This window comes from Sander lucioperca, chromosome 12, assembly GCF_008315115.2.
Source record: "Sander lucioperca isolate FBNREF2018 chromosome 12, SLUC_FBN_1.2, whole genome shotgun sequence".
NCBI lineage: Eukaryota > Metazoa > Chordata > Actinopteri > Perciformes > Percidae > Sander > Sander lucioperca.
Window position 1 is genome coordinate 36,674,840 of NC_050184.1, and position 24,793 is coordinate 36,699,632.

Genomic DNA, 24,793 nt, shown 5'->3' on the forward strand with positions numbered 1-24,793 from the left:
GTATTAGCAAATTATTTATGAATGATTAAAAAATACATTACTACTTTTAAATCCTTTATAAAGGGTTCCTTATCAGAAAATGGTACCGGCCATTTATTGAAAAGAGTCATACAGGTTATGTTTATATTTATAAATTAATCTTACAGCCTACAACACAGATTTTACTTTAAATCCTAAACGACAGCATTCACAAACACATTCTTCTCAAACAGGCCACACATACACTCACCTAAAGGATTATTAGGAACACCATATTAATACCATGTTTGACCCCCTTTCACCTTCAGAACTGCCTTAACTCTTCGTGGCATTGATTCAACAAGGTGCTGGAAGCATTCTTTAGAAATGTTGGCCCATATTGATAGGATAGCATCTTGCAGTTGATGGAGACTAGTGGGATGCACATCCAGGGCATGAAGCTCCCGTTCCACCACATCCCAAAGATGTTCTATTGGGTTGATATCTGGTGACTGTGGGGGCCATTTTAGTACAGTGAACTCTTTGTCATGTTCAAGAAACCAATTTGAAATGATTCAAGCTTTGTGACATGGTGCATTATCCTGCTGGAAGTAGCCATCAGAGGATGGGTACATGGTGGTCATAAAAGGATGGACATGGTCAGAACAATTCTCAGGTAGGCTGTGGCATTTAAACGATGCCCAATTGGTACTAAGGGTCCTAAAGTGTGCCAAGAAAACATCCCCCACACCATTACACCACCACCAGCCTGCGCAGTGGTAACAAGGCATGACAGACCCATGTTCTCATTCTGTTTACGCCAAATTCTGACTCTACCATCTGAATGTCTCAACAGAAATCGAGACTCATCAGACCAGGCAACATTTTTCCAGTCTTCAACTGTCCAATTTTGGTGAGCTTGTGCAAATTGTAGCCTCATTTTCCTATTTTTAGTGGCGATGAGTGGTACCTGGTGGGGTCTTCTGCTGATGTAGCCCCTCCGCCTCAAGGTTGTTCATGTTGTGGCTTCACAAATGCTTTGCTGCATACCTCGGTTGTAACGAGTGGTTATTTGAGTCAAAGTTGATCTATCAGCTTGAATCACTCGGCCCATTCTCCTCTGACCTCTAGCATCAACAAGGCATTTTTGCCGCATACTGGATGTTTTTCCTTTTTCAGACCATTCTTTGTAAACCCTAGAAATGGTTGTGCGTGAAAATCCCAGTAACTGGGCAGATTGTGAAATACTCAAACCAGCCCATTTGCCACCAACAACCATGCCACGCTCAAAGTTGCTTAGATCACCTTTCTTCTCAGTTCAGGAGATTACAGGTGTTCCCAATAATCCTTTAGGTGAGTGTATATCAGTGAGACAGTCACAAATGCACAAGATCAAACATAATCTATTACTATTTAGTAATTGAGTCATTACAGAATCATCTGTAATCTCCATTTAGAAATCCACCGGAAGGGTCGCTGTTGAGTTCAATTGGCCTTGATGCATAATCTACTGACTCCAACCCGTCACTCTCTGTGGCCATACGCTCTTCTCAGATCATCTCCAGCTTTGACTCAACAGTTATTTAGTCGGCCTCCTTGTCCAACTGGGCTGCTGAGGCTTCCTCCTGGAGAATGTGTTTGTCTTTCATGCTGTGCTTCAGCTCCTGTCTGGTGTTCAGAACTGCAGTCTGAAGGGTTGCAATCTCAGCTGACAGCTCTATTACTGTAATATGACAGAAAAAAGGGAGAAGATGAAAAGAAACTAATTTACCAGTAGTACACCAAGTACTCTGTCAGATGTTTCATCTTGCACATATGCAGAAAAATACCAGACACCAATAAAATCACAATGTTCTTCCTATCTGCCTAATTAGAGTGTCATGTCATTTTAAATTACTTAATCTTTGGCAGCAGCACAATAATGTCAATTTCTCTACACTTTATCTAAGTTTATTTATCTATCCATTGATAGTTATATCCATACGGCTATAGATAGCGGCACTTATACATACACTATCTGTATAAGATTCCTGTGTGCTGAATATATACAAGAACCCAATGTGGCCCTGAGAGCTGAATGCATTGCAACTAAAGAATATAAATAGACAAAAAATATGCAAATGAAGAAAACATCTTAAACAGTCTGATAACACATACGTATGTAGTACAACAAGATATGCTGCAAATACATACATAAAACTAGTAAACTAGTGTGTTTGTATTTTGTCAGTTGATTTGAATTGGGAGGCTTGTAAGGACAGCAGTAAAGGTACAACAGGTGTATAGCAAATATCTGCAATCTGGATCATGCAGTCAGTGTTAAAACTGAAATGTTAGCTAATTTTTCAAAATCTTTTACAGGGAGTCAACTTAAGTATGTTTCTGTATTTGTTTGTTTTCAAGTTGCAGATTGTGTATCACAATTTGCCCGTCTTCTATTCCTCTCCAGCGTTTTTGTAAATGCTCCGTAAGTTATGTTAAATTGGTGAAGCGTGTTTTTTCTCAAATTGTAATAAGTAGAGCTCTCAGGGCCGCCTTAAGAATCTCAGGAAAAACAAATTAATGTTTAACATGGGATACAATGTGTACAACTGTTGTGACATGGTTGTTTTGGTACATTGTGTAAATTTTTACATATTCAATCAAAATGATAACCTAATCTTGGCAATATCCTAAAGTAATCACATATTAGCAGAACAAATGTGTGATTGCTTGAAACAAAGTATAGACTCTTTTGGAAATGTAACATCATACCTTGCTTGAATGACGACTGTGCTTGTTTAAGAGATTGTGGCACCAGAATCCCAAACCACTTCAGTGGATCTTGCTGAGGATTCTGGTCACCTTTTCTTACTGGAGTTACTTCAGGAACTTTCTCACTACTTGCTTCTTCCCTTGCATCTTTCTCTGCGATATCCTTTTTTGGTTTAATTCGTCTCCTGACACCTATGAAACAGCATAATTCAATAAATCAAAAATGTATTTGATTTTGGTAAATGTAAACAACCTCCCTTTTCTATCACCACATGGGCTACGGCAGACTCACCTTCTTCTTGAGGTCCAATATCCTCTATTAACCTGGCATCTTTTCCAGCCTCATTACTACACTTTTGTTTGACCCTTTCTGTGCAGAAATCCACCTCACCATTGTCCAGTGTTCTGTAACAAATACATTCAAGTCATAAATATTGACAATTATTCAACTCCAGTGAACAACAGTTTACCTGGGAGCATTCATTTCTGTGAAACATATATATTTCCTCACCTAGCATGAACAGAGACCAGTGGCTCTATCTCACTTGCATACTGAAGTGCAGAGACGTGTTTGTTTCCCATGGAATATCGAGCCTTGGACATGGAAAACCATCCCTGTGGGGAACACAAAATGGTAACTAAAATGGGAGAATATATAAGATAAAATACAAGGCTTCAAATGTTAAAAAAGAAGAATTTAAAAAAAAAGAAGAAAAAAAAGAAATGTTTAAAAAATGTGTACATGTACATGCACTTACATCTGAGGACATACATTTGAAAAACAACGTAGGATGGGTTGATGTTGTGAAAGATAGAAATATTAATAAAGTATACTTGACATTAGGGCTGCAGCTAGTTATTTTCATCTTAATCTCACGGTAATTTTCTCAATTACTCAGTCAATAGTTTCGTCGGTAAAATGTTGAAAATAGTGAAATATTACAATTTTACAAAGTGTAAACTGAGTCAATTTTCTTTTGTTTGATCAACAGTACAAAACCCAAAGATATTCAGTTTACTACAATAGAATAGTACCAAAAAAACCGGCAAATCCTTGCATTTGAACTAGTATTTTTGGCAAACATTTAATAAATTACGAAAATTGCTATTTCAGCTCGATTTCAAAAGGATTATACCTTCAAAAACATTTCTGTGCAGATTGTATACACTCACAAACACACACAAACACACACACACACACACACACACACACACACACACACACACACACACACACACACACACACACACACACACACACATTTAGACAGAGATAGTTGTCTGAGAGTGGCAAGTTTGATAAAATGAAATTACAAGTAGCTCTTCATGGTTTTCTGTGTGCTAACGTTACCTGCTCTATGAGAGAGTTGAGAGTGGCTCGTTTCTCCTCCAGTAACGCCAGCTGGTCCATGAAACGGAGCAGCTTTTCGTCCAGTAAAAGAGAAGAATCCTCCAGTTCCGACACACCCATGTCGACTCTTTGTACTAATGTTAACTCAAGTACTTTCTCAAACAGTCGTTACCGCCGTCGTAAGAAATCTACACACTGACCCGCATAGATGTATAAAAACACAAAAGACGTTTACTGCTTCCGTGTCGCATCATGTGACACATGGCGTCACGTGATTAAATCAAAATGATAACTTTTTTTTTACAATGTTGAGAGAATCTTTGTGTGTAACCTGTAACATTAGATCATTTTAAGTAATTTCTTAGTATTGTCATGGCAACCAACAATATCATTAACAAAGCTAACAAAAGCTTTAGCGTATATGTGTAAATAACAATAACCTACATGACAAACAGGTCATTGCATGCTTATTGCCATTACTATTTTTATTATCTTCGAACGATATTACAAAAAATGCTGATGAAATAGCATGTAGCACTGTAGGCAATCAACAATATTACTAGCAAAGCTAGCTGTAGGTATCTGTAAATAACCTAACGTTAATAACGTTATATGACAAGCAGTTCATGCATATAATATATATTTTTTATCTTCGACTGTAACGATATTACAAAAATATGCTCATGAAATAGCATTTAGCATGCATTTATAAATGGTAGGTATCTTAAAAACATTCAAACAATATTAAACAAAAGAGTAGTTCCCATACCGGGAGTCGAACCCGGGCCGCCTGGGTGAAAACCAGGAATCCTAACCGCTAGACCATATGGGACCAATAAATAATGGTGAGACATCTATTTTTATAAGTGGTTGTGCGTCAACGTATCTAACACTTTCATGTGTCTTGAATTCTAAAAGAACGACGTATTAGTGCTTAAAGTTAAGTACAATACTTGAGTATACTTAGATAAGCTAACGTCAGCGCTACAGTCAACTACTGGCAGCAACATAAAAAAAAAACATTAAGCAGCAGCTATATTTTATACCTTGCTAACCTAACGTTAGCTAAATGCTGCAACTTAGCTTAACAGTAAACGTTAGCTAGCTTTGCTAAAGTTAGATAAAACTTCGTGCAACTTGACGTTAGCTAATTTAAGATTAATATTACAGGTGAAAGTCTGCCTGAAGTTGACATTAGCTATTCTTTAGCAGCAAAGTATAGCTAGCAAAACGACGGTTAACAATGCTGCTCTCCACATTTAAAAAAGAACCGCTAGCTTGTTAATAAAGCAAATCTAACTTATTTGTTGTTGTAAATTAGAGGTCCCGGGGAATCTAAAGAGCCCTAGTTGAAAACACCCACGTAAAACACTGGTTGGTTCCTTCGGCCTGACGACAGACTGCTTTGTGCTTTCTACGGAGATAGAGCATTGAGTAATAGCCACTCCAGGTAGCTTTATAAAGCTCACTTAACACGGTGGAAGCATAACTCCCAGTAGCTCGCCGTGATCGTATAGTGGTTAGTACTCTGCGTTGTGGCCGCAGCAACCCCGGTTCGAATCCGGGTCACGGCAGGGTTGAAATCCCTGACACGGCTTGGGAGGGCAATTTTTATTTAGTTCTAACAAAGGATACGAATACAATACCGTATACTGCGACATTTTGCGTAAAAGTTGCAAATGACAATGAAGAAATGTACACAACTTAATCAGTGTAGCACCCAGCTAAATGCTAACAATTGATATTTTCGATGTTTCTCATGTTGAGTGACTGCCTGTGTTATTTTGTTTCGCGGAGGGGTTGAGTCTGTTTTCAGGCTGTTTGGGGGATTTTAATATTCTTGTCCTTAATTAATATGATGTTGTCATATCAATAACATAAGCTACATATGAAATTAGCACAGCATATCAAAACATATTGTGTCATGGCTTCAGAAATCTTGCTTTCATTTATTTCCGCTTAGTGCTAGGCCTATTCTCGTACAGCCACGTCAAAGTGAAAAAACTTGTTTATTGTAAGGATTTATGTTGAAATGCAATATCTTAAAGTGCTGTAATTCACCCCTCACCAACTGTTGAAATATTACATGAAAAGAGGGGACGGTATTTTGGAGTAAGAGACACATTTACATTGGTGGTTGCCAACGACAAAGTTCATGTTCCGAGATGAAAAGCCAATCAACGGGCCAGCAGATCGCATGTGCTGCTAGCTCTATGCATACGGACGCATGATTGGTCTTCGTAATCACAAGTAACCGCCCCTTGCTGTGAGTTGAGTTCCGGTTTTCAGTTTATCTGCACTGATATGGCATGCAGTTAGAGAGCTTTGGACTGTTGGATCTTTAAGATATTCATATTTTTTAATTTATCTAATACTCTTTATTTAATACAGAGGTTAAACTCTGTGTGGCGGGACACCCATTTTAGTAGCATCACCGGTAAGAACAAAAAAACTTATTGCTTTTGTCTGCTATAAGCTCCTTGAATAAAACTTTAACTGATAACAGTTTGTAAATTTGGGATAAATGACTACTATATAGACTGTCTGTGCAAGTGCAGTGCAGCGTAGTACAACGCATAGAGTGCTCATGTATTAATTAAACTGACTTATGTGCATTATCTTTAATATCACAGTGTTGAAATCAACCAATTTTAGAACTACTGTGGATGAAGAGTGTTGACCATCCTTTCTTGAAACAGATGATGGATTCAACAACTGGAGTTCTTCATCCCTACTGGCCACGGGACCTTTTGATTCCCACCTATGTGGCCAATGACCGATCTATGTCAGAGATTCTGGCGTTCCTGTTTTCTGTGTCTGGGGTGTTTCTGCTTGTGACCTGGCTGATCACCGGCCAGAAAGGGACCACTGGCAGGCTGGGGACATGGAGGCGTCTGGCTGTGTGCTGGTTTGCCGTTTGTGGTTTCATCCATGGCGTCATTGAGGGATGGTTCTCACTGTACTATGATATTATTCCAGGAGACCAGAGCTTCCTTTCACAGCTGTGTGAGTACAAACAAGAAAAACATGTTTAGAAAAGTGTATAAACTGTGATGGTGTAGTCTATAAGAGTCATTATGTTTTATATTTTTCTCTTACAGGGAAAGAGTACTCAAAAGGAGACAGTCGATATGTAATGTGAGTTCATCTTTGCACAGAACTATGTTGAACTTTTGCATAAAAAATAAAGATGTTACTAATTTTACCCTGCATATTTCTAGAGCGGATAACTTCACTGTCTGTATGGAGACTGTGACTGCATGGTTATGGGGACCTTTCAGCTTTTGGGCTGTGTTTGCCTTCTTAACTAACAAGCCCTACAGATTTGTTCTGCAGCTCATCATTTCATTAGGTACAGTAAAATGGTGTAATTACTACAAAAATCATCAGCAGGTTTTCAGAATCTAATAAGTTGTTGTTTTGTCATATTTACATGATGGTTCTTATTACATAATCTGATTCCAGGCCAGCTGTATGGAGCAGTGCTTTACTTCTACACGGAGCACAGAGATGGTTATGCTCACAGTGAGTTGGGACACCCAATCTACTTCTGGTTCTACTTTGTGTTCATGAACGTGCTGTGGATCATCATACCGCTGGTGCTCATTGTGGATGCATGGAGACAGCTGTCAGCAGCCCAGACACACACTGACAACACAAAGTCACACAAGTCTAAGAGGAACTGACAACAGGAAGAATTGTTGTTAAAAAAACACTACGTTACACAGTGCCTGAATTGGGCCAAAAAAGGTGCCAGTACCCTAATTCAGAAGTTGCATGACATGATCATGGAATGTGTCTTGGATATATTTATATTATATAATAAAAATTAGAAGTAGGGGTACTCATGTGGATAAAAATCAGAAGTGCTGGTCCTCAGTACTGGTGAGTACTGGCCCATTTCAGGCACTGATGTTAAAAGATGAGGCAATAGAAATGATTAATTACATGTCTCATCAATGGTTTGTCATGTGGTACCTGTAAACTAAGAACTTAATTTTCAAGTGCAGCTTGTTCTTTGTGCATCTGGCTTTGTGGGGCCTGGTGAGAATAGCCAAATAAATTATCTTTTCTCAAAACCATCTTCATTTTCTTTTTTACATATTACATAACTACATGAATAACCTGAACACTGACTTTGGTGATATAAAGGACCTCCTTAAAGAAATTTATTTTGTTGCTTACATGACAAAAACAAAGACAAAGACTGTCAAGATTCTCTTTCGTGCATAGCCACCTTTATGTAATCCAATCAATTGGGTATGTTGTAATATGTGTAATAACTAACAACAGAGTAAAAACATGTAATTTCCCCTTGCAGGATCAATAAAGTAGGCCTATCACTTAATCTTAATCCACTTCAGGCATAATAAAAATATAAAAAATCATACATACGATCACGTTTATTTCATACTATAATGTATAGAAAAAGACTATACTGTAATGTGAAAATGTATTTTATATTTGTCTTTCGTGAAACTCAAAAAGAAAACTAATTCACAACTGTAGCTCTAAATGCTTGCAGTTTAATTTGATAACAGCTCCAGAAAAGGAGAGAACCAAAGTAATGTTAGTCATGTGTGGTCGTTCCATCCTTCGTGCACTACCATAAATCCACAGATGGACACTCACCGTTACACTACTCCACAGTATTTTTTCATTTGTGAATATGTTTACTAGCCTACCTTTCACGCAGCCTTCTTATTTATCTCATTATGGTAGCGATGACACCCAACAGTTGCAGATCTGCAGTTGGGATTTTTGACAGTAACGCAAATCTTTAAATGCAATACAGACTTTTCAAATAAGAACAGCATTGTAACTTCAATAATACATATGGTTTACTACAAATCTGCCGTAAATGAAGTAGATGCACAACTAAGCAAACAATAGGTATAATATTGTTAACATAGGCTACATTTATAGAAATCGATCCATCCAGACTTCGACCTATTCTCCCTACTTTTAGTATTTTAGTAGTTAGCATTTATTTATTATGTGGTATGATTAATACGGACTATGTATTGTATGTTGTGTTTGAATGTGCCTGACCACAAACGAAGTTCCCTCACGGGAAAAATAAAGTTCTTTTGATTTGATTTGATAAAACAACACTGATTTCATTGTATTTAGAGGGCAGAAACCGTAGACTGTGATACGTTATATTGGTACGTTTTAAACATGAACGAAATACCAAGCTCGTCGAGTTTCCGTCCTTGTGACGACATAACCACGTTGTCTACATGTTTTACAACACGTTAGACATGGATGGATCTTTTCTTTTAAATGTCAATATAGTCAATCTACAGCATGCCGAAATAGCTCAGTTGGGAGAGCGTTAGACTGAAGATCTAAAGGTCCCTGGTTCGATCCCGGGTTTCGGCATTTTGACTGAACACACTTGGCACCCGTGTATCCGGTGTGGAAAGACCACCGACTGTGTGGGGTGCCCGGTACTGACAAAGCCTGACAGCTACTGGCCGATTATAAGTACTACATTTATATTTTTAGAGCTTATTTCATGACAGAAAAGTACACAAATTGCTCCAAAATAAGTTTTTGACATGTGGTTTTTACTTTGAAGTTACATTCAGGCATCACACAAACACAAACAGCATAGAGTTGGGAAAAAACATGCATTCACTAATTAATGGCTTTACTTTTGAGGTCAGGCAGTGGCTGTAGATGCGCTTCCATTTAACAGTGACTCATGTCATGAGAAGAAACATACCATTCTACAGATAACATTCTATAATAAACTGATATTTAATCTTCAGCTGAACATTTTGCTGAGTCTAAGTCCCAACTGTGCATTTCTCTCTTTCTCTTTACTTGCTATGTCTTTAAGTGCCTTCAAAGCAGCAGGTGATTCTGGCTGTAGCTCCAGCAGTTTCCTAAACGCCTGCCCAGCTTCCTCCAGCTCATTCAACATCTGGCAGGCTTGGCCCATCCGGTACCAGGCTTTAGCCCCACCCAGTTCCAGCTGAGTAGCTTTAGCCGCACTGGCCTTAGCCCGCTCTGGTTGTTTCAGTTTGAGCTGGCACAAGGACATGTTTGAGTAGAGCTCTGATTTAATGGTTTTAAACTCATTAGCTGAAGGAAGTTGTTTTGTTTTATCACCACTGTTTGTGTCTCTCAGCTCCTCTGCTTCTTGCTCTTGTCCTTTTTTCTCCAGCTCTCTAAAATGGCTATGGAGAGTGATGAGAAGTTTGAGGGCCCGGCTGTAGCTGTCTGCTGCTCCCCACACATCCCCACTCCTGAATCGTACTCCTCCCCTCTCTTTGTGTGACTTCACCCACTGCCACTTGTCACCAGGAGACATCTCCCAGGATTCCTTGCCTGGTGTGAAAGATTTGAGTTCAATTGTGGCACATAAAGGCAGGTTTTCCTCATCAGGATGGGGAACTGAGACATCTGGTCCATTTCCCACAGGAGAAATCAGTATCTTAGAAGCAAAACAGGATGATTAGACTGGCTGTATACATTCACGTGCTGGAAAATATTTTTTATAAAGCCTGGAATCCATATTCATATTTATGGTTTTAATGTCAGGGAGCAGTGGAAAATTGGGACCCAATTGAGATTTGACTTCATCAAAATATTACTAATAATAGTTCCAATGTTTTCATTTTCAGGCATTGAGGTGACCTGATAGCATCATCTGGCATGACCATGTCATAAAAAGGCCTACTTAAAGTTCACCCAACTTAGATCATTTACCCCAAGCACTATTCAGGGGGAAAACCCTCATTCACCAGTGCATCTAAGCTGTCGATATACTGTCAGGATATTGCAAATATCATATACTCTTCACATATGTAAAGCGAAAACCATAATGATTATAGTGATGTATTTTGTCAGTTTTTACTGTAACCAAAAGTTGGCATACAATGAATTGAATTATTATTCAAAGCCTCTCTTCACTCTTACCTCACATTTCTCTCTTGCTCTCATCCCCTCCACACATGCTTCTGTGACATCGCACTGACCCTCGCCTAGCCTCAGTGTTGTCCAGTCCCCCAGTGGGACCTGCAGCACAGAGTCCTGACACCTTGGGAAGGCTGCGGCCTCTGTAACCTCAGTCACTGATTGGTCAGGTTGGACTGGCAGCTTTTCATTTCTCTTTTCAGATACTAAACTCTCTGCTTTATCCATGTTAGCTTTGAGCCGCACTCGGACTTGACACAGGGAACCCAACCTTGGACAGTAACTGGATGAACATGCTATAAGAGACAAAGAGACATTATGTGAGCTAGATTTCTAGATACTTAATACATTTCAATTGTGCAAATATGGACTGAAAATTGATCATTTATATTAAGGAAGAAAGTAATAGAAAAGCATTGTACATGCATCATCTCCAGAATTAGAAACAGTCTGTCGACTCCCTTTGTGTGTCAGCTTTTGCTGGACTTTCCAGAGACCTCTTGGACACACCGACACCCAGGAGGTGACATCAACGCCATCATGATCACCGTTGCCATGCAGTGTTTCAAAAGGGTGAACAGCATCCATCCCTGCAAACATAAAAATATTAAGACATAAATAAAAGATTATCATATTTTCTGTTCAGACATCTATTTGAATGCATTATCCTGAGAGAATGTACAACTCTTTTACTTATAGTTGCTACAGTTCACATACACAAGGCAAGATTCTCTTATTCCTTCCCAAACTTTAATTTTTTTTTGGTTGAATTCAATTTGTACATGGATACATTAACTCGTATGACCAATGAAAAAAGCGAACGCTTATTATATATATATATATATATATATATATATATATATATATATATATATATATATATATATATATATATATATAGAATTCTGTAGCCCATGATTAAGGTATATTGACTCTATTGATGTTATTGTTTATTTATTAAGTCTGGATACTGGATTTGTTATATTTAATGTATTTGCTTCTTCATATTTCATTTGATTGGTATCTTTTTTTACACACTGGAATCTTTAATTGTATAAGAATGCCCGTGACCTGCGGAACGTCTGTCTCTTCACAATGTTCGATAAAAAAACAAGAAAAGTATAATCCAGGCTAGTCTGTTAGCACTCAGAGTTGAGTTACAACTATGTAGTTAGCTATTGTTACATTACCAGGTAATGTTAGTTATTATTTCATATTAATTATTCAATAGAGAAAGTTAAGTAACTTACAGTAAAACAATGGGTTGTGGGGGTCTCTAGTTTCAGCGTGAACCGTAGCTACAACGTACACTATTTCACCAAGTAACGTTACATTAACGTAACTAACACTAACCCGATAAAGCAGTGGCTAACAATAAAGAAACAGCTTTATATAGCATCAGATAACGTTAGCTAGCGTTATGGTGGTGGCAATCCAAAGCAACTGAATTTCATTATTCTACATAACCTGAGCTGTAGTAACGTAGCTAGCTAGTTAAGTGCTCTACGTAATTAAAGGCATATATTACCTCATACACAAGTCTGACATGAAGTATTAGCTATCCCCTCAATCAGAAACAAATACACATATAAACAAACGCTTTCGTCTTTTTTTCCCTTCTCCTTCCTCTACTTCTTCGTCTGTGTAATGACGATTGCGAGGCCAGCTCGTAGCATTACCGCCACCCACTGAATCGGAGTGTAAACATCGTGTATTTTCCTATCAACGTTTTATGCATACGTAAAAATAGCGTTACCATCGTGTGTCATCTAATTTCTCTCACATAAATAGTAAATCTCTACACATTTCCTTTCACCCATCTTATGTATCGTCTGTCCTTAAGCTAACTTACTGCTCAGGAGACAAAAATGATTTTGAAATGGTAGCAAAAAAAGAGAAAGTTGCCCAACATCCTGAAACACAGACTGTTATTGGTCTTAACTCTTAGTTAAGTTGATTTCTGTCGCAAATAATGTTTTGTTTTGGGCACACATGCATTTTGTTACCTGATTTCTGCCTACAGTAATAACATATATAAATAGCCCAATCTTTTCTCAACACATTCAAAAATATCATGTCTGATTTTTATATGCAACGTGAATGTAATCTAAATCTGTTTAGCGGTTTGTGTGTCAAATGATCTTTGAGCACATTCAACACAGTCTATATTCTCAATACTTAAACTAAAACTAAAGAAAAATATGCTTATAGGTGGTTTGTATTGATACAAGTAGTGAATTATGGGCCAACAATGTATGCAGGCCAGTGTCGAGTCACCAACTGTCTAATCCAAGTCAAGTCTCGAGTCTCCAGTGTTCAAGTCCAAGTCTGAATCACCAAAGAAGAGTCCGAGTTGAGTCACCATTACCTGAGTTCGAGTCACAAGTCCAGAGAATAGCGAGTCCAGGACTTGGGTCCTCCATCACTGCCTATTACATATAAAAGTAGTCAGAAACTTCGTACTTCATTTATTTCGTATTTATTATTTCATTCGTATTTCATGAAAGCTCGAGGCTGACTTCATAAATCCTTGAGAAAATGGGTTTTGTAGCTCAAGCTTTGACTCTCAAACACACGCACACACACGCACACACACACACACACACACACACACACACACACACACACACACACACACACACACACACACACACACACACACACACACACACACAATTTACATCTCTCTTTGTGTATTGACCTTTGACTTGGTCCACTCGTGTTTGAGGCCTGTGTGTTAATCTGTCCTGTCAGTATGAGTTAGGCCTCTATCGTTTGAACACTAGAGACCATTAGGTCTATCAGAGGAATACCCCACTGGGCAACCAACATGTGTGTGTGTGTGTGTGTGCAGACAGACAGACAGACAGAAAGGAAGGTCATCTGAGATGCAATCTGTCCTCTTATATGAGGCCTGTTTGACCCTTGATGGGCATGAGACGAGGTAATAACCTTGCTACACTAATGAGATTGCACCACTGGATAGCCATGCATGTTTTAGTATTAGGTATAAAGTAGTGAATCTCATGGAAGGCTCCACAAAATCATTTAAAAAGTTCTTCTAAGTTTATCCTTACATTGTGAAACAATGAATTACATATATTTCCTTCCTTACACTGAAAGCCACCATGACAGAAATCTCATCAGGAAAATATATATGCTTGTAAAATGCTGGACAGAAAGTTATTGGCTTTGTATGACTGTTGGGTTGTTGTCAGTGTGTATTGCAGATATATCAGTGTTGGTGTATATGTCGCTTGATAAGTTACAAGACATTGCAGCACAGGAAAGACAAATGAGGTTGAGATCATTCATAAAATGTTTCTGTGATGCTCACAAAAAGGGTTTTTATAAGTTAAAAATTCATATTCATATACAATTTGTCAGGTAATTATTTGATCTACATGAGACCTTTCTGTTTTTTTGTGTGACCACTACGTTTGTACAGGTTGTCCATTTTCATGTCCTGCTGTGCTATTATATGTCAGTAGGTGGCAGTATTTAGCCATGATCTAAATTTGCTGATCTGACTCATAAAGCAAACTGAATAGAAATTACATGCCCAGAGTATGATGATGTTGTATGGTCACAGCTTGCTAAATTATACTAAAACGAATTATGTAGCCTCATGTGATGGGTTTTTTCTTCGCACTGTGTTGCAGCATAATCCGTTCAGTATTTATCTTGGTCACAATTTAAAACAAAAATCTAAGGGATGTTGTTGCTGTGTGAGATGTTATGTATTTGTTTAAAACAATTGCTTTCAGCCCCTATAGTTATCTGAATTTTTAAACTCCCAAATATAGATATCACTATTGGCCTAAAGAAATCCGGTATTGGTCGGGCTATAGTTCAGAATGGGCAGAAAACATTGTGATACTAAAATAAAACATGAAGTAGAGCATATGATATGACAGACTAGAAGTGCTGCAGTGAAACATCTTAATCTGATTTGCAGGCATCACCGTCATTGTCATCGCGGTCATCTTACATATTAAAGAGATGCTCTTTGTAGAGACTCCACCAAGAACAACTAGGGAAAGAGAAGGAAAGTTGTAGCTACAAACAACATTACATGTGATATGACATGCAGTTCTCCATACAGAGCAAAATGAGCTGCAGTCACTCACATGAATAAACAGGTGCACAAAGATATATATATATATATATATATATATATATATATATAAAATCAGAAAAATATGTTGCTGTACTTCTTCTTCTGGATTATAATACACTGCCACAGACTGTATATACCTAGCCATTTTAGTTGTTTCATTATTTACTGTAAGAAAATAACTTTTCAGTAGGGGTCTCTCTCTTCCCAGTAATATACACACATGACATAACTTGGAAAGGTATAGTTACATAGAGTGTGCAGAGTGTAACCCAAATGTTCATAAACTTTAGCAGATTTGCACCATGTGTATCATAACGCTTGCAGCAAATAGTTACTCCCAAACGTACTGTGCACACATGCACTCAGCTCCAGCCACATATGGACAAAAAGAAAAGGAGAAAATGTGTTTTATCTGGAAGGAATAAGAGAGGATATAAGGCTGGTCCTCAACTAATTGCTCTGGAATAAATTAATTTATAGAGATAACGCTGATGAAGAAACATTTTTTGAACACCTGATATTTTAACACTATTTATGTGAGGGAGAGGCATAAAGTAGATATACTGAAAAGTATGACTTATTTTTTTAAGACTTTATTTTTTAATTGAAATGAAAGTAAACATAATGCAAACCAAAATAAAAGTCTTGAAATATATATAATGTTTTATGAAACTTAGGGTTAGGGTTAGGCTTAATGTTGAAAAAAAAATCTTTTGGCTTTTTGTGTATTTAAATAAGAGCAAGGAGAAGCATTTGTAACACACTTTAATGCAATGCAATTGACTGCACAAACTAGAGTCCAATCAACACCTTTCTCTCACAGTTTGACAATGACAGTATTACTGTAATTCCAGATCTTTTGTTTTGGATTGTAGATATTAAAATTTTTGTATTAAAATTGACTGTCGATGTTTTTAACATTGAGATTGGGCAAACATTTGTTGTTTTCTAGTCAATCCTATTAGTAATATAACTCACAGTAGTTTTTCTGTTTTTTTTCCAAGTGAGAGTATATATTGCCATTTTTCAGTTGAGCACTTTCTTCACCTATTAATGACTGGTGAGTGTATTAATGTAGTGTTACAACAAAGACCCAAATCTTCGTATTAAGGGAATGGCAAGCTTTCACATTCTAATGGTACTCCTAATTAGTGCTGAATTAAATGCAGGTGCACAGAAAAGGTAAGCCAATAAAGGACATGCTATATGAAAATAAATAGTATCAAATGCAAGATATGTTGTCTGCTACAGGTGCTTAGTACAGTAATACTAGTTATACAGTAATTGTCACATTTTTTTAAATTCACTCTTTCAAAGTGTTTATTTTTTCTAATTGTACTGCATTTGAAATGCATTTTCAATTAAGTGTTTAGAGCTTTAAAATACTTTTGACTGCCATTATACATTTAAGAGAACAAAAGGAAGCAAAGTGTATGCGCCTCACAATCATCCTTCCCAACATTTCTCTCAATAACTCTTTGTCTTTTTCCCTCTCTCACACACAAACTAGAACCTTCACTTCTTTAATTCTCCTCATGTGTTACCCAGATCATCTCTTTCTCCTCTGCTTCTCCTATCTTCCCTCTCCTTCCATCCCCTTCACCTTCCTCTTGGCTCCCTCCGAGTTCCCAGCTGGCCTCTTGTGAAACATCCCAGTGGGTAAGTTCATAAGCATGTATCCCAGGGCCCATGGACCGCTTAATGTTCGCCAGAAGGAATGGTGTTGCACCCTGCCAGCAGTTGGGCCCAACATGCGTCATTCAGGGAAACGATGGAGTATGACAGGTGAACAAAATAGAGCAATGTTCCAGATAGAAGAAGAGGAGATAAAAGGGATGGATGGATGGATGGATGGAAGTGGATTTGGGTGGAGACTTTTCCCATGAGGATAAAGATGGACCGACCACCGGCATGATCAAACAGCGGAACTAACTGAGAATGTAAATCCCACCACAGAGACTATCAACACAATTTACTGGCTGAGAGAGAGAATGAGCGAGTAGGCGATACATTGATATACTTTCCTTTTAATTAATGATATGGTAGCTATCTTCTTAACAGGAATAGACAGCAGGCTACAAACCCATTCCACCCACGCAAACGCTAAACATTGAAGCTTTTCTACCATTCTGCCTGTGTTTGTGTTTGTTTTTTCCTAATGAAAGAAGCTCGCCTGTAATCCCTCCATCACACACACACACACACACACACACACACACACACACACACACACACACACACACACACACACACACACAACTTGTAAACAGTTCGGGCCATACGACGGGGTGTTTATCCCTCACAGCAAGAGGGACCGCTCCACATAATGTTGGCCGTGCATGTAGGTGTGAGCGTGTCATGCACTTTAACTGTAGCTAGTTTTTCTCCCTCTGGGCTGTTTGTTGTCTATAGTGAGATACACTGACAACAGGGTCAGACTTCACTATGTAAACTCGGTATAAAGGCAGAGGCTTTATTCTAAGTGGTTCCCTCACTCAGTATTTGTAGACTACATAAAGTAAAGGATCATCGTACCTCATTAAGACTCCTCCGCCGGACTGTGCTCAAAAATTAAATGTCGAACCAAAACCTCAAACGACAGCATCTGACATCTGAATTACTCCACCATTTCCTGTTGTATTGTGAGGTATTTAGCCAAATGCTGTACTGTACCAATGAGCTGCCAGTCCAGAGGAGTTTGATTTATTGAGGTTTTCAGGTCAAGTGGGGATCAAGGCTGATCCTGAGGCTAATTAGAGCCACTGAAACAATAGGGTCAAGAGAGACAGATCTAGGGAGGGGGAAAGTTATCACTCTACCACTTGTGGCACCAACACATGTGGCATATTGTATCAATCACTGTCATGTGAGTACTGCATTTAGGCCGATCAATAAAAAAGAAGAAAGCCTTTCTTGGTGCATGGCCTTATAATTTAGACTGGTTTGCCAGCAAAGTTGCATAAGCAGTGAAGTATGAATTTTCTCTTCCATTAGCAGTGATGGAACAGAGTCTGCCAGGTCAGGGCCATTCATCTATATTATAATGTCATGATGAGATTGCTTCAACTGCAAGGGGAAAAACAGGCTCTCAGTTCAACTCCCAGGGTAACAAGACATCATAGTATTGCATCATTATGTGGTAGATACAGTGTTACATGCACAAAGGCATGTTACACTGCATCGTGCACATCTAAGTCATGCTCTCCTAAAACTGTTAAGCCCACGATTAACTGTGAAATGGGGCTGCTATTAAAAACTATATGATTGATGATTTCTTACGACAGAGAGGGAGCATTAATGATGTTTCTGCTCACACATCAATGCTCAAGCTACCATGGGCAATAACTCTAACCTCCTTTATAGCTTTCTGGATGAACACAGGAGCACCTTCAGCAACAGACCGTTACCACTAAGGTGCACCACTGAATGCCACAGGAGATCTTTCTCCTTGTGGCTACAAATCTGTACAACTCCTGTCTTATTGCTGGACACTGACAAAGATTATTATCATGCATAGTTGTCAAATATCTCAAACTCAATCCCCCATTGTTAACTGCTATTCCTGCTGTTTTAATCACATGTACTACTTGCAGGATGATGCACCTTTTAACGCTCATACAGTTTAATTTTGTCCTATTTCTTCTTTATTTATACTTTTTGCTTTCGAAAATAGTAATATTGTAACATACAGTACATAGATGTACCTTTCTGTACAGTGTTTTATTCCTTGTAATTTGTAACATAGCATTGCCAGATCCACAGCGATGCGGAGGAAGGTCTGGCTAGTCCACACAACATTCTTTACGTTTATTGGCATTTCTTTAAACCAATAACAATTGTCTTGGGCGGCCTCTACAAAATAGCCTCGGGAAGGAATGAAGGAAAAAGATCTATCATATCTTGTCTGTCTTACATGTAGCTTTTAATCACAAAAAATATGGTTAAAAACTAAAAATCTGTGTTCTCACACCGTACATTAGAAATAATAGCTATTTTTGCGACAAACCAAACAGAATCCCCTGGCCTCTCTTACTTACAATCTGCTCCCTCCCACAGACACACAAACACACACGAAGTGCGCTGCTATCTTGCCATTACTGAACACATTTAAAACACAGCATGCTAATATGTGTGTGCCCACCAGCAATAAAGGGAATCTGGCATTAAGTACGTTTAAATGTGTTTTATCTGGAGCATAAACAGAGTCCTTAACTCCATTATGTTGTTTCTCTAGGGGCCAGTTGTACAGTCGGACCTGAGCAGCTTGAGTAGGAACCAACTGAGGGGAGGAGATGGCTATCGGAAGCCACAGGGCAGATGGGGGGGCCATTTTTATCGATGCACACGCTGTAATAAGGACTTCCTGTGAAGGAGCCTGAGGAGTTTCTTTTGACAGAGCTTTCATGTGTTCTTTTGCTGTGTTGTGTATGTGATCAGAGAAAGTCACTGTGGGCCATTAGGCCTCCGCACGCATGCATACTAGCACACATCTGGATATGCTTCTCCTCGAACAGTCATACCTACAGTACATACAGTCTGGCAGTCCATATGACCTTTTAATACCTCTAAGCACTTTTAGATAAAGCCAGTTAGCTGGTTTAACCACCACCATTGAGTAACCGCCATATGTACACACACACACACACACACACACACACACACACACACACACACACACACACACACACACACACACACACACACACACCTGCTCATGTCATGTCAAACTGCTTGCACGCTATTATATCCACGATTTCCCATAGATGATAAATCTATGTGCTCACTCTTGTCAGATATCTGCAGAAGATTATCCGAGAATATCAAGCAAGTAATCTCTGTACAGCTGATCTACAGTCAGCTGATGCAGCCTTGATGCAGGTTTGATGTTAACGTTTGGTTGACATAGCCATAAAGATTTTACAACTGTGTTTAGGAGAGACCTTGTCTGTGAGGCTTGGAGGATTAACCTAAGAGATGTATCAGCTGCTCAGAGTTAACTCTGCACAGGTGAGGCACACCCACACTCGCATCTCTTCTTAAAATGTGAGTTAACTCCCCGCGGGTTGAGAGAGAGCAGGAGAGGCAGAGATCGGGAGAAAGAGCGAGAGATAGGCTAAGTTGGCCAGTGAAAAGTAACGAATGTCAGAATTCAGAAATCACCTGGCCGGCTGTGATTTATACATATATCTATTTATACATATAGGAGTTAGGTTTGGATCAGGGTCTGAGGTACGTGGACGGGGCGAGGGGCTTTAACTCAGACCAGCTTCCAGTCAAAGTAGCAGTTAGCAGCTCCGCGGTCTGTTAGCTGGCATGTGTGTCTGTCAATTACACTTGGTGGTTTCATGCAGCAATCTCAACAAGCTGCCTCCATCAGCCGCGTCCATCAGACAAGGGCCGTATTTGGGTGGAGGTAAGTTGCCCACTGGCCAGTGGCTCGAGGAAATAGCATACCAGCACTGGAATGTCTTGGATATAGTAAGCCAGGATACTGACTTTTCTTATTTAATGTGGATATTGGCTACTAATGTTGTCCACCACAATATGAGGAAGGAGCTATTGAGCAAAGCCTAGAAAATGAAATGCATTGAATTTTATGTGCATATTCATATTCATTTAGACAGTTGTTAAATATTTTTGGTGAAGCCTGATGTATGTATCCCAGAGACTTCTCTTCTGGTAGTACTCTGATGTGTCTACTACCTGTGGCCTAGGTCTCTGTTCCATACAGTAGAGTTGGAAGAACAACCTTTCTCACGTGTAAGTCCCAGGTCTCAAACACTTTCCTCCTGAGTTTTGCAAAGGCCTCATCGGCACAGCTGATATGATGATGTATTTCTAAATCTCAGCTCTGGGAGGCGACCTCTAGCTCACCCAGTAGAGTGTGCGCCCCATGTAGGCTGAGTCCTTCACGGTGGCTGTGGGTTTGAGTCCGACCCACCGGCCTTTGCTGCATGTCCCCTCCCCCCCCCACACTTCCTGTCTTCGAGCAAAGGCTATAAAAGCCCAAAAACATAATCTTTAAAAAAGAAAGTCAGCTCTGGACGAGAGGAAGCTGCCAAGGTAGGGATCCACGTTTTCAAGGCCAGTATTGTCAATGTGTATTACTGGAAGGGAATCAGTGGCATGCGGTGGCAGCTAATGGAGAACTTGTGTGTTCCTGATGTTCAGGGCCAGTCCAAGGAGCCTATATGTTTGAGTATATGCACCAGGGATGCAGCAGCTCTTCTTCTGAATGGGCAAAATCTGTTATGCTACCCAAAAGCAACTTAATTTCCTTAGTATGACTTTCATTGGGGAAGTATCAGAATCAATACCTTCCCTGAAAGTGCCATTTCAGTTTCAGTATACAAAGACTTGTCTGACCAAAGATATAGGGCAGTGTGAGGAGAGGGCTAATGCAGAAAAGGGCAGCCCACCCATTGCAGTCCAACATGCGGAGGGCAGATGTACATGCGGGTGCACAGGGCTCCTTTCAGAGTACAAAAGGTTGCTCTAAATAAGACCCAGCTGATGTTGCTGTTTTCTCCTCAGACCCAGCCCTCTCACTCTTTTGGTCCTCCATCTCTTACTCATCTTTGTAGGCCTCTTTTACTAATCCTCTCGCACCGTTTGACCTATGACTCTGTGCCCATACTTTTTCTCTCCCCCCTCTTTTGTTCTGCTCGGAGTGGGTGTATGTGTGGCAGATCTCAGGGGAGCAGGTAAAGTATAAATCTATAGTAGTTCTGACATCTCACAGTCTCTGGTTCCCATTTGGTCTGATGCCCTGCAATCAGTCACTCCTCTGCTCTCCTCCTTCCCTTTCTTTGCTGTTCATTGTTCTCATTCTGGAGACGTTTATAAAAACCTTGTGAAATTCCTCATCTTGAAAACTGAATTCATATCATGTGCTTCACAAACACCCGCAACCAAATCAATGATATCTACTCTGATCATATCTCCTTTGTAATTTATTCTGCCTTGTAAGCAGCAGCGTTAAACTGACATACAGTTTTAATGATAACATGAGCAGACTAAGCGAGTATTGTTGCTGACAGCTCACAGCAGCAGCACCGGGAAGGGGGGACAAGTTCCCACTTCGTTCTTTCATCTCCAGTCATATCAGCTTGATCAGTGAAACTGCTTAATGTGGACATGTGTTTCCCCTGCTAACAGTCTGCTACAGGGCACAGATGCACACATACACACTGAACGAGCAAGCGAGCGTCTGTTTCAAATTCCACAGAGAGCAGGTCGATAAGGCAGTCTGCAAGATTTACAAGACCTTTAATTTGTCACTTATGCAACACCATGGTAATTCTGTCACAGCAAAAACTCCTCTTGTTGCTCAATCTGACTACATGAAGATGCCATAATATGAAAAGGAAAACTCACAAAGTCCCTGGTCTGGCCAAGAAATAGTTCAACACATAACCCAGCGTAAGACTACAACTTGTTGTGTTTATACTTCAGATTTTGTTCAGATTAAACCAACAAGATATATTTGAATTAGTGGACTTTAGAGATGCTGGTAGGCAGATTTGTTTTACCTCTGGACATAGCCAGGCTAGCTGTAGAGCTGTAATGATTAGTTGATTCATTGATTAGTCAATCGACAAAAAAATTAATCTGCAACTATTTTGATAAAGTTATTTCTTGGAAATAATAATTGAAAATGCTTTAATGTCTACTTCTTTTGCTTGCAAAATGGCAGAACTATGTCTTTGGCTTGCATGTGAAAAAACTGCTATTATAAACATGTTTTATAAACATTAAAACACATCATATCACATCCAGACAGGGTAAAATAAACAAAAATGCCATTTTGTCTAGTATGAAAGTAAATTCAATATATTTTCCTTTTGGATGCAAATGACATCTTTGGCTATATTGCTTCACTTGACATTTTCCTGACAAAACAATGAATTGAGAGATTAATCAATAATGAAAATGACTTGTTAACTGTATCCTTAGCTAGCTGTTTCCCCCTGTTTCCAGTGGTGCAAAAAAAAGCTAATCAGCTGCTGGCCCCAGGTTTGTGTTCAAAATACAGACACAAGAGTGGTATTGATTAATCTAATTCTCAACAAGAAAGCAAATAAACATATTTCTCAAAGGTGTTCCTTTAGACAACTGCAATTTTGCAGAATAAGACACTGCATTAACTATTATCATAAAAGCTGCTTTTGTTTTAAACTAATGCACAATGACAGAGATCATCCATGAGCAATGTTATATCTGGGAAGAAGAAAGAGATGAATTGTTGTCAGGTGCAATGATGGTGCTGGGGTAGAGCTGGATGATCGAGTGAGTTTTGGGACGATGGTGGGGGTTAAGTGAAGGCGGCAGGATACTAAGGGAGACTGAGTGAGAGAGCTGTAGGAGAACGGAGAGACAGAAGACCACCAAAGAGGACCTCAGAGTTGGATTAGAAGCACATGGTAAGACGCCCAGGCATTGCAACATTTGTGTGGTAGGATCAGGGTTGGTGGGGAAGGTCAGACGTGCACCAGGACACTCCCAGGGGAGGGTGGGCTTACTGTAGATATCTGCTGCAGAAATGACAGGGGTGGCAATTCATATAGGGTTAATTTCAAAATGTAAGTTTACTCAAGTACAATTTTGAGGTACTTATACTTTACATGTAAATTTCCATTTCATGCTACTTTATACTTCAACTCCACAACATTTCAGAGGGAAATATTGTACTTTTGCACATACGATTATAAAATACAATGCACTGCAGAGCTAAAATGGCCAAGCTGATATGTATTTTAATAAAACTAAAAAGCAGTGTCTTCTTAGGGCCCCTTATCACCTTCAGATGTCTATAAGTTGTTAGCAGAGACATTTCCCCTCTAAACTTCTACGATGGTTAGATCTAAAATACCTTTTGTGGCTCAAAGAGGTTGAATTATCCAACATTTCTCCCAAAAGCAAATAATAAAAAATATTTTAAAGAAATTTGTGTAGCAGAACTTAGTTTTTTCTTCTATTCTACCCCATCAATCATCATGCAACCCTTCATATTTATCTTGGAACCCTTTGGAGGGGCTGACCCCTGAGTTGTGAACCAATGGACTTACAGTATATAAAGTAGTTAAAACAGCTCCACCTCCACCAGCTACAACAGATGCATAATATGCATTGATGCATCAGTATTAACAATAATAATATAATATATACTACTATATACATTTTCTGCTGAATGACTACTTTTATTTTAAATATTTAAAACATTAGGCTGATAATACTTTTACTGTAGTTGGAATTTAAATGCAGCACTTTTACTTGTAATGGAGTATTTTTTACATTGTTTTATTGCCACGTTTTCTTATATAAAGAATTTGAGTACTTCTTCCACCACTGCAACAAGGCGAAAGAAGGAAAACTCTCTGATCTTCACCATCTACTGAAACCTGGCAGCAACAAGCCAGGAGATGCTTCCAGGCCCTTAAAGCAGTCCAAAGGCTGATCTCAGCCTCAGTGTATCTCAGCGTAAGTTAGATCTCCAAAGACCACGAGAGGCCCGTCCATCACAGTCAGAGACAGTAGAGTTTACTGAGAGCTGACATAAGGGCAACATTTCATTCTGACAGTCCAGGACAAGTGCCAGCCTGCTGCCAAGGATATGCCAGCTTTTACTGGACTGCTTCAGTCGGCAACAACACAACTATTGTTAAAATATAGTGTGAAATCTG

The 24,793-nt window shown here is 39.1% G+C and overlaps 3 protein-coding genes and 3 non-coding genes across 12 annotated transcripts in view; 3 read left to right on the forward strand and 3 right to left on the reverse strand.

The window, feature by feature from the left end:
- Positions 1-111: 111 nt before the first annotated feature.
- ccdc115 (coiled-coil domain containing 115) lies at positions 112-18,866 on the reverse strand. Of its 2 annotated transcripts, XM_036008440.1 has the most exons (8): positions 18,852-18,866; positions 16,492-16,495; positions 4,064-4,264; positions 3,224-3,327; positions 3,005-3,117; positions 2,713-2,904; positions 1,324-1,681; positions 112-223 (listed from the first exon to the last, which is right to left on the reverse strand). In XM_036008440.1, exons 3-7 carry the CDS (start codon positions 4,181-4,183, stop codon positions 1,542-1,544), a joined length of 669 nt encoding a protein of 222 aa, XP_035864333.1. In that variant the 5' UTR covers positions 4,184-4,264; positions 16,492-16,495; positions 18,852-18,866; the 3' UTR covers positions 112-223; positions 1,324-1,541. The 2 variants fall into 2 exon arrangements, with proteins under 2 accessions (XP_035864333.1, XP_031167311.1); XM_031311451.2 differs by lacking the exons at positions 16,492-16,495; positions 18,852-18,866 and having other exon boundaries at positions 4,064-4,334.
- trnae-uuc lies at positions 4,824-4,895 on the reverse strand. Its single transcript has one exon. It is a non-coding gene; the product is annotated as a tRNA-Glu (tRNA).
- trnah-gug lies at positions 5,566-5,637 on the forward strand. The gene has a single exon. It is a non-coding gene; the product is annotated as a tRNA-His (tRNA).
- LOC116058568 (EBP cholestenol delta-isomerase) lies at positions 6,316-8,145 on the forward strand. Of its 5 annotated transcripts, none has more exons than XM_031311455.2 (5): positions 6,316-6,500; positions 6,763-7,069; positions 7,165-7,201; positions 7,285-7,415; positions 7,529-8,145. In XM_031311455.2, the coding sequence occupies exons 2-5, from the start codon at positions 6,763-6,765 to the stop codon at positions 7,747-7,749; spliced, it is 696 nt and encodes a 231-aa protein (XP_031167315.1). In that variant the 5' UTR covers positions 6,316-6,500; the 3' UTR covers positions 7,750-8,145. The 5 variants fall into 5 exon arrangements, with proteins under 5 accessions (XP_031167315.1, XP_031167317.1, XP_031167312.1 ...); XM_031311457.2 differs by having other exon boundaries at positions 6,320-6,409; XM_031311452.2 differs by having other exon boundaries at positions 6,339-6,500; positions 6,719-7,069.
- trnaf-gaa lies at positions 9,376-9,448 on the forward strand. The gene has a single exon. It is a non-coding gene; the product is annotated as a tRNA-Phe (tRNA).
- Positions 9,616-24,793, reverse strand: part of fkbpl (FKBP prolyl isomerase like) — a 53,125-nt gene continuing 37,947 nt past the window's right edge. The window contains exons 1-4 of one of the 2 annotated variants that reach the window (XM_031311407.2): positions 12,519-12,636; positions 11,413-11,580; positions 10,994-11,286; positions 9,616-10,508 (exon numbers count right to left, since the gene is read on the reverse strand). In XM_031311407.2, coding sequence (XP_031167267.1) covers positions 9,837-10,508; positions 10,994-11,286; positions 11,413-11,578 — 1,131 coding nt within the window. In that variant the 5' untranslated portion in view covers positions 11,579-11,580; positions 12,519-12,636 and the 3' untranslated portion in view covers positions 9,616-9,836. Of the gene's footprint in view, positions 10,509-10,993; positions 11,287-11,412; positions 11,581-12,518; positions 12,637-24,793 lie in introns of those variants that run through there. The other variant, XM_031311408.2, reaches the window with a different exon arrangement.

Bases quoted from the DNA above. Each gene is read 5' to 3' on its own strand.
- ccdc115 (XM_036008440.1), bottom strand. From the start codon at position 4,183: ATGGGTGTGTCGGAACTGGAGGATTCTTCTCTTTTACTGGACGAAAAG. The intron at 3,328-4,063 runs GTAACGTTAGCA...TGTTCCCCACAG, and splicing joins TCAACTCTCTCATAGAGCAG to GGATGGTTTTCCATGTCCAA. The intron at 1,682-2,712 runs GTATGATGTTAC...GTCATATTACAG, and splicing joins ACAGTCGTCATTCAAGCAAG to TAATAGAGCTGTCAGCTGAG.
- LOC116058568 (XM_031311452.2), top strand. From the start codon at position 6,730: ATGAAGAGTGTTGACCATCCTTTCTTGAAACAGATGATGGATTCAACA. The intron at 7,070-7,164 runs GTGAGTACAAAC...TTTCTCTTACAG, and splicing joins GAGCTTCCTTTCACAGCTGT to GGAAAGAGTACTCAAAAGGA. The intron at 7,416-7,528 runs GTACAGTAAAAT...ATCTGATTCCAG, and splicing joins GCAGCTCATCATTTCATTAG to GCCAGCTGTATGGAGCAGTG.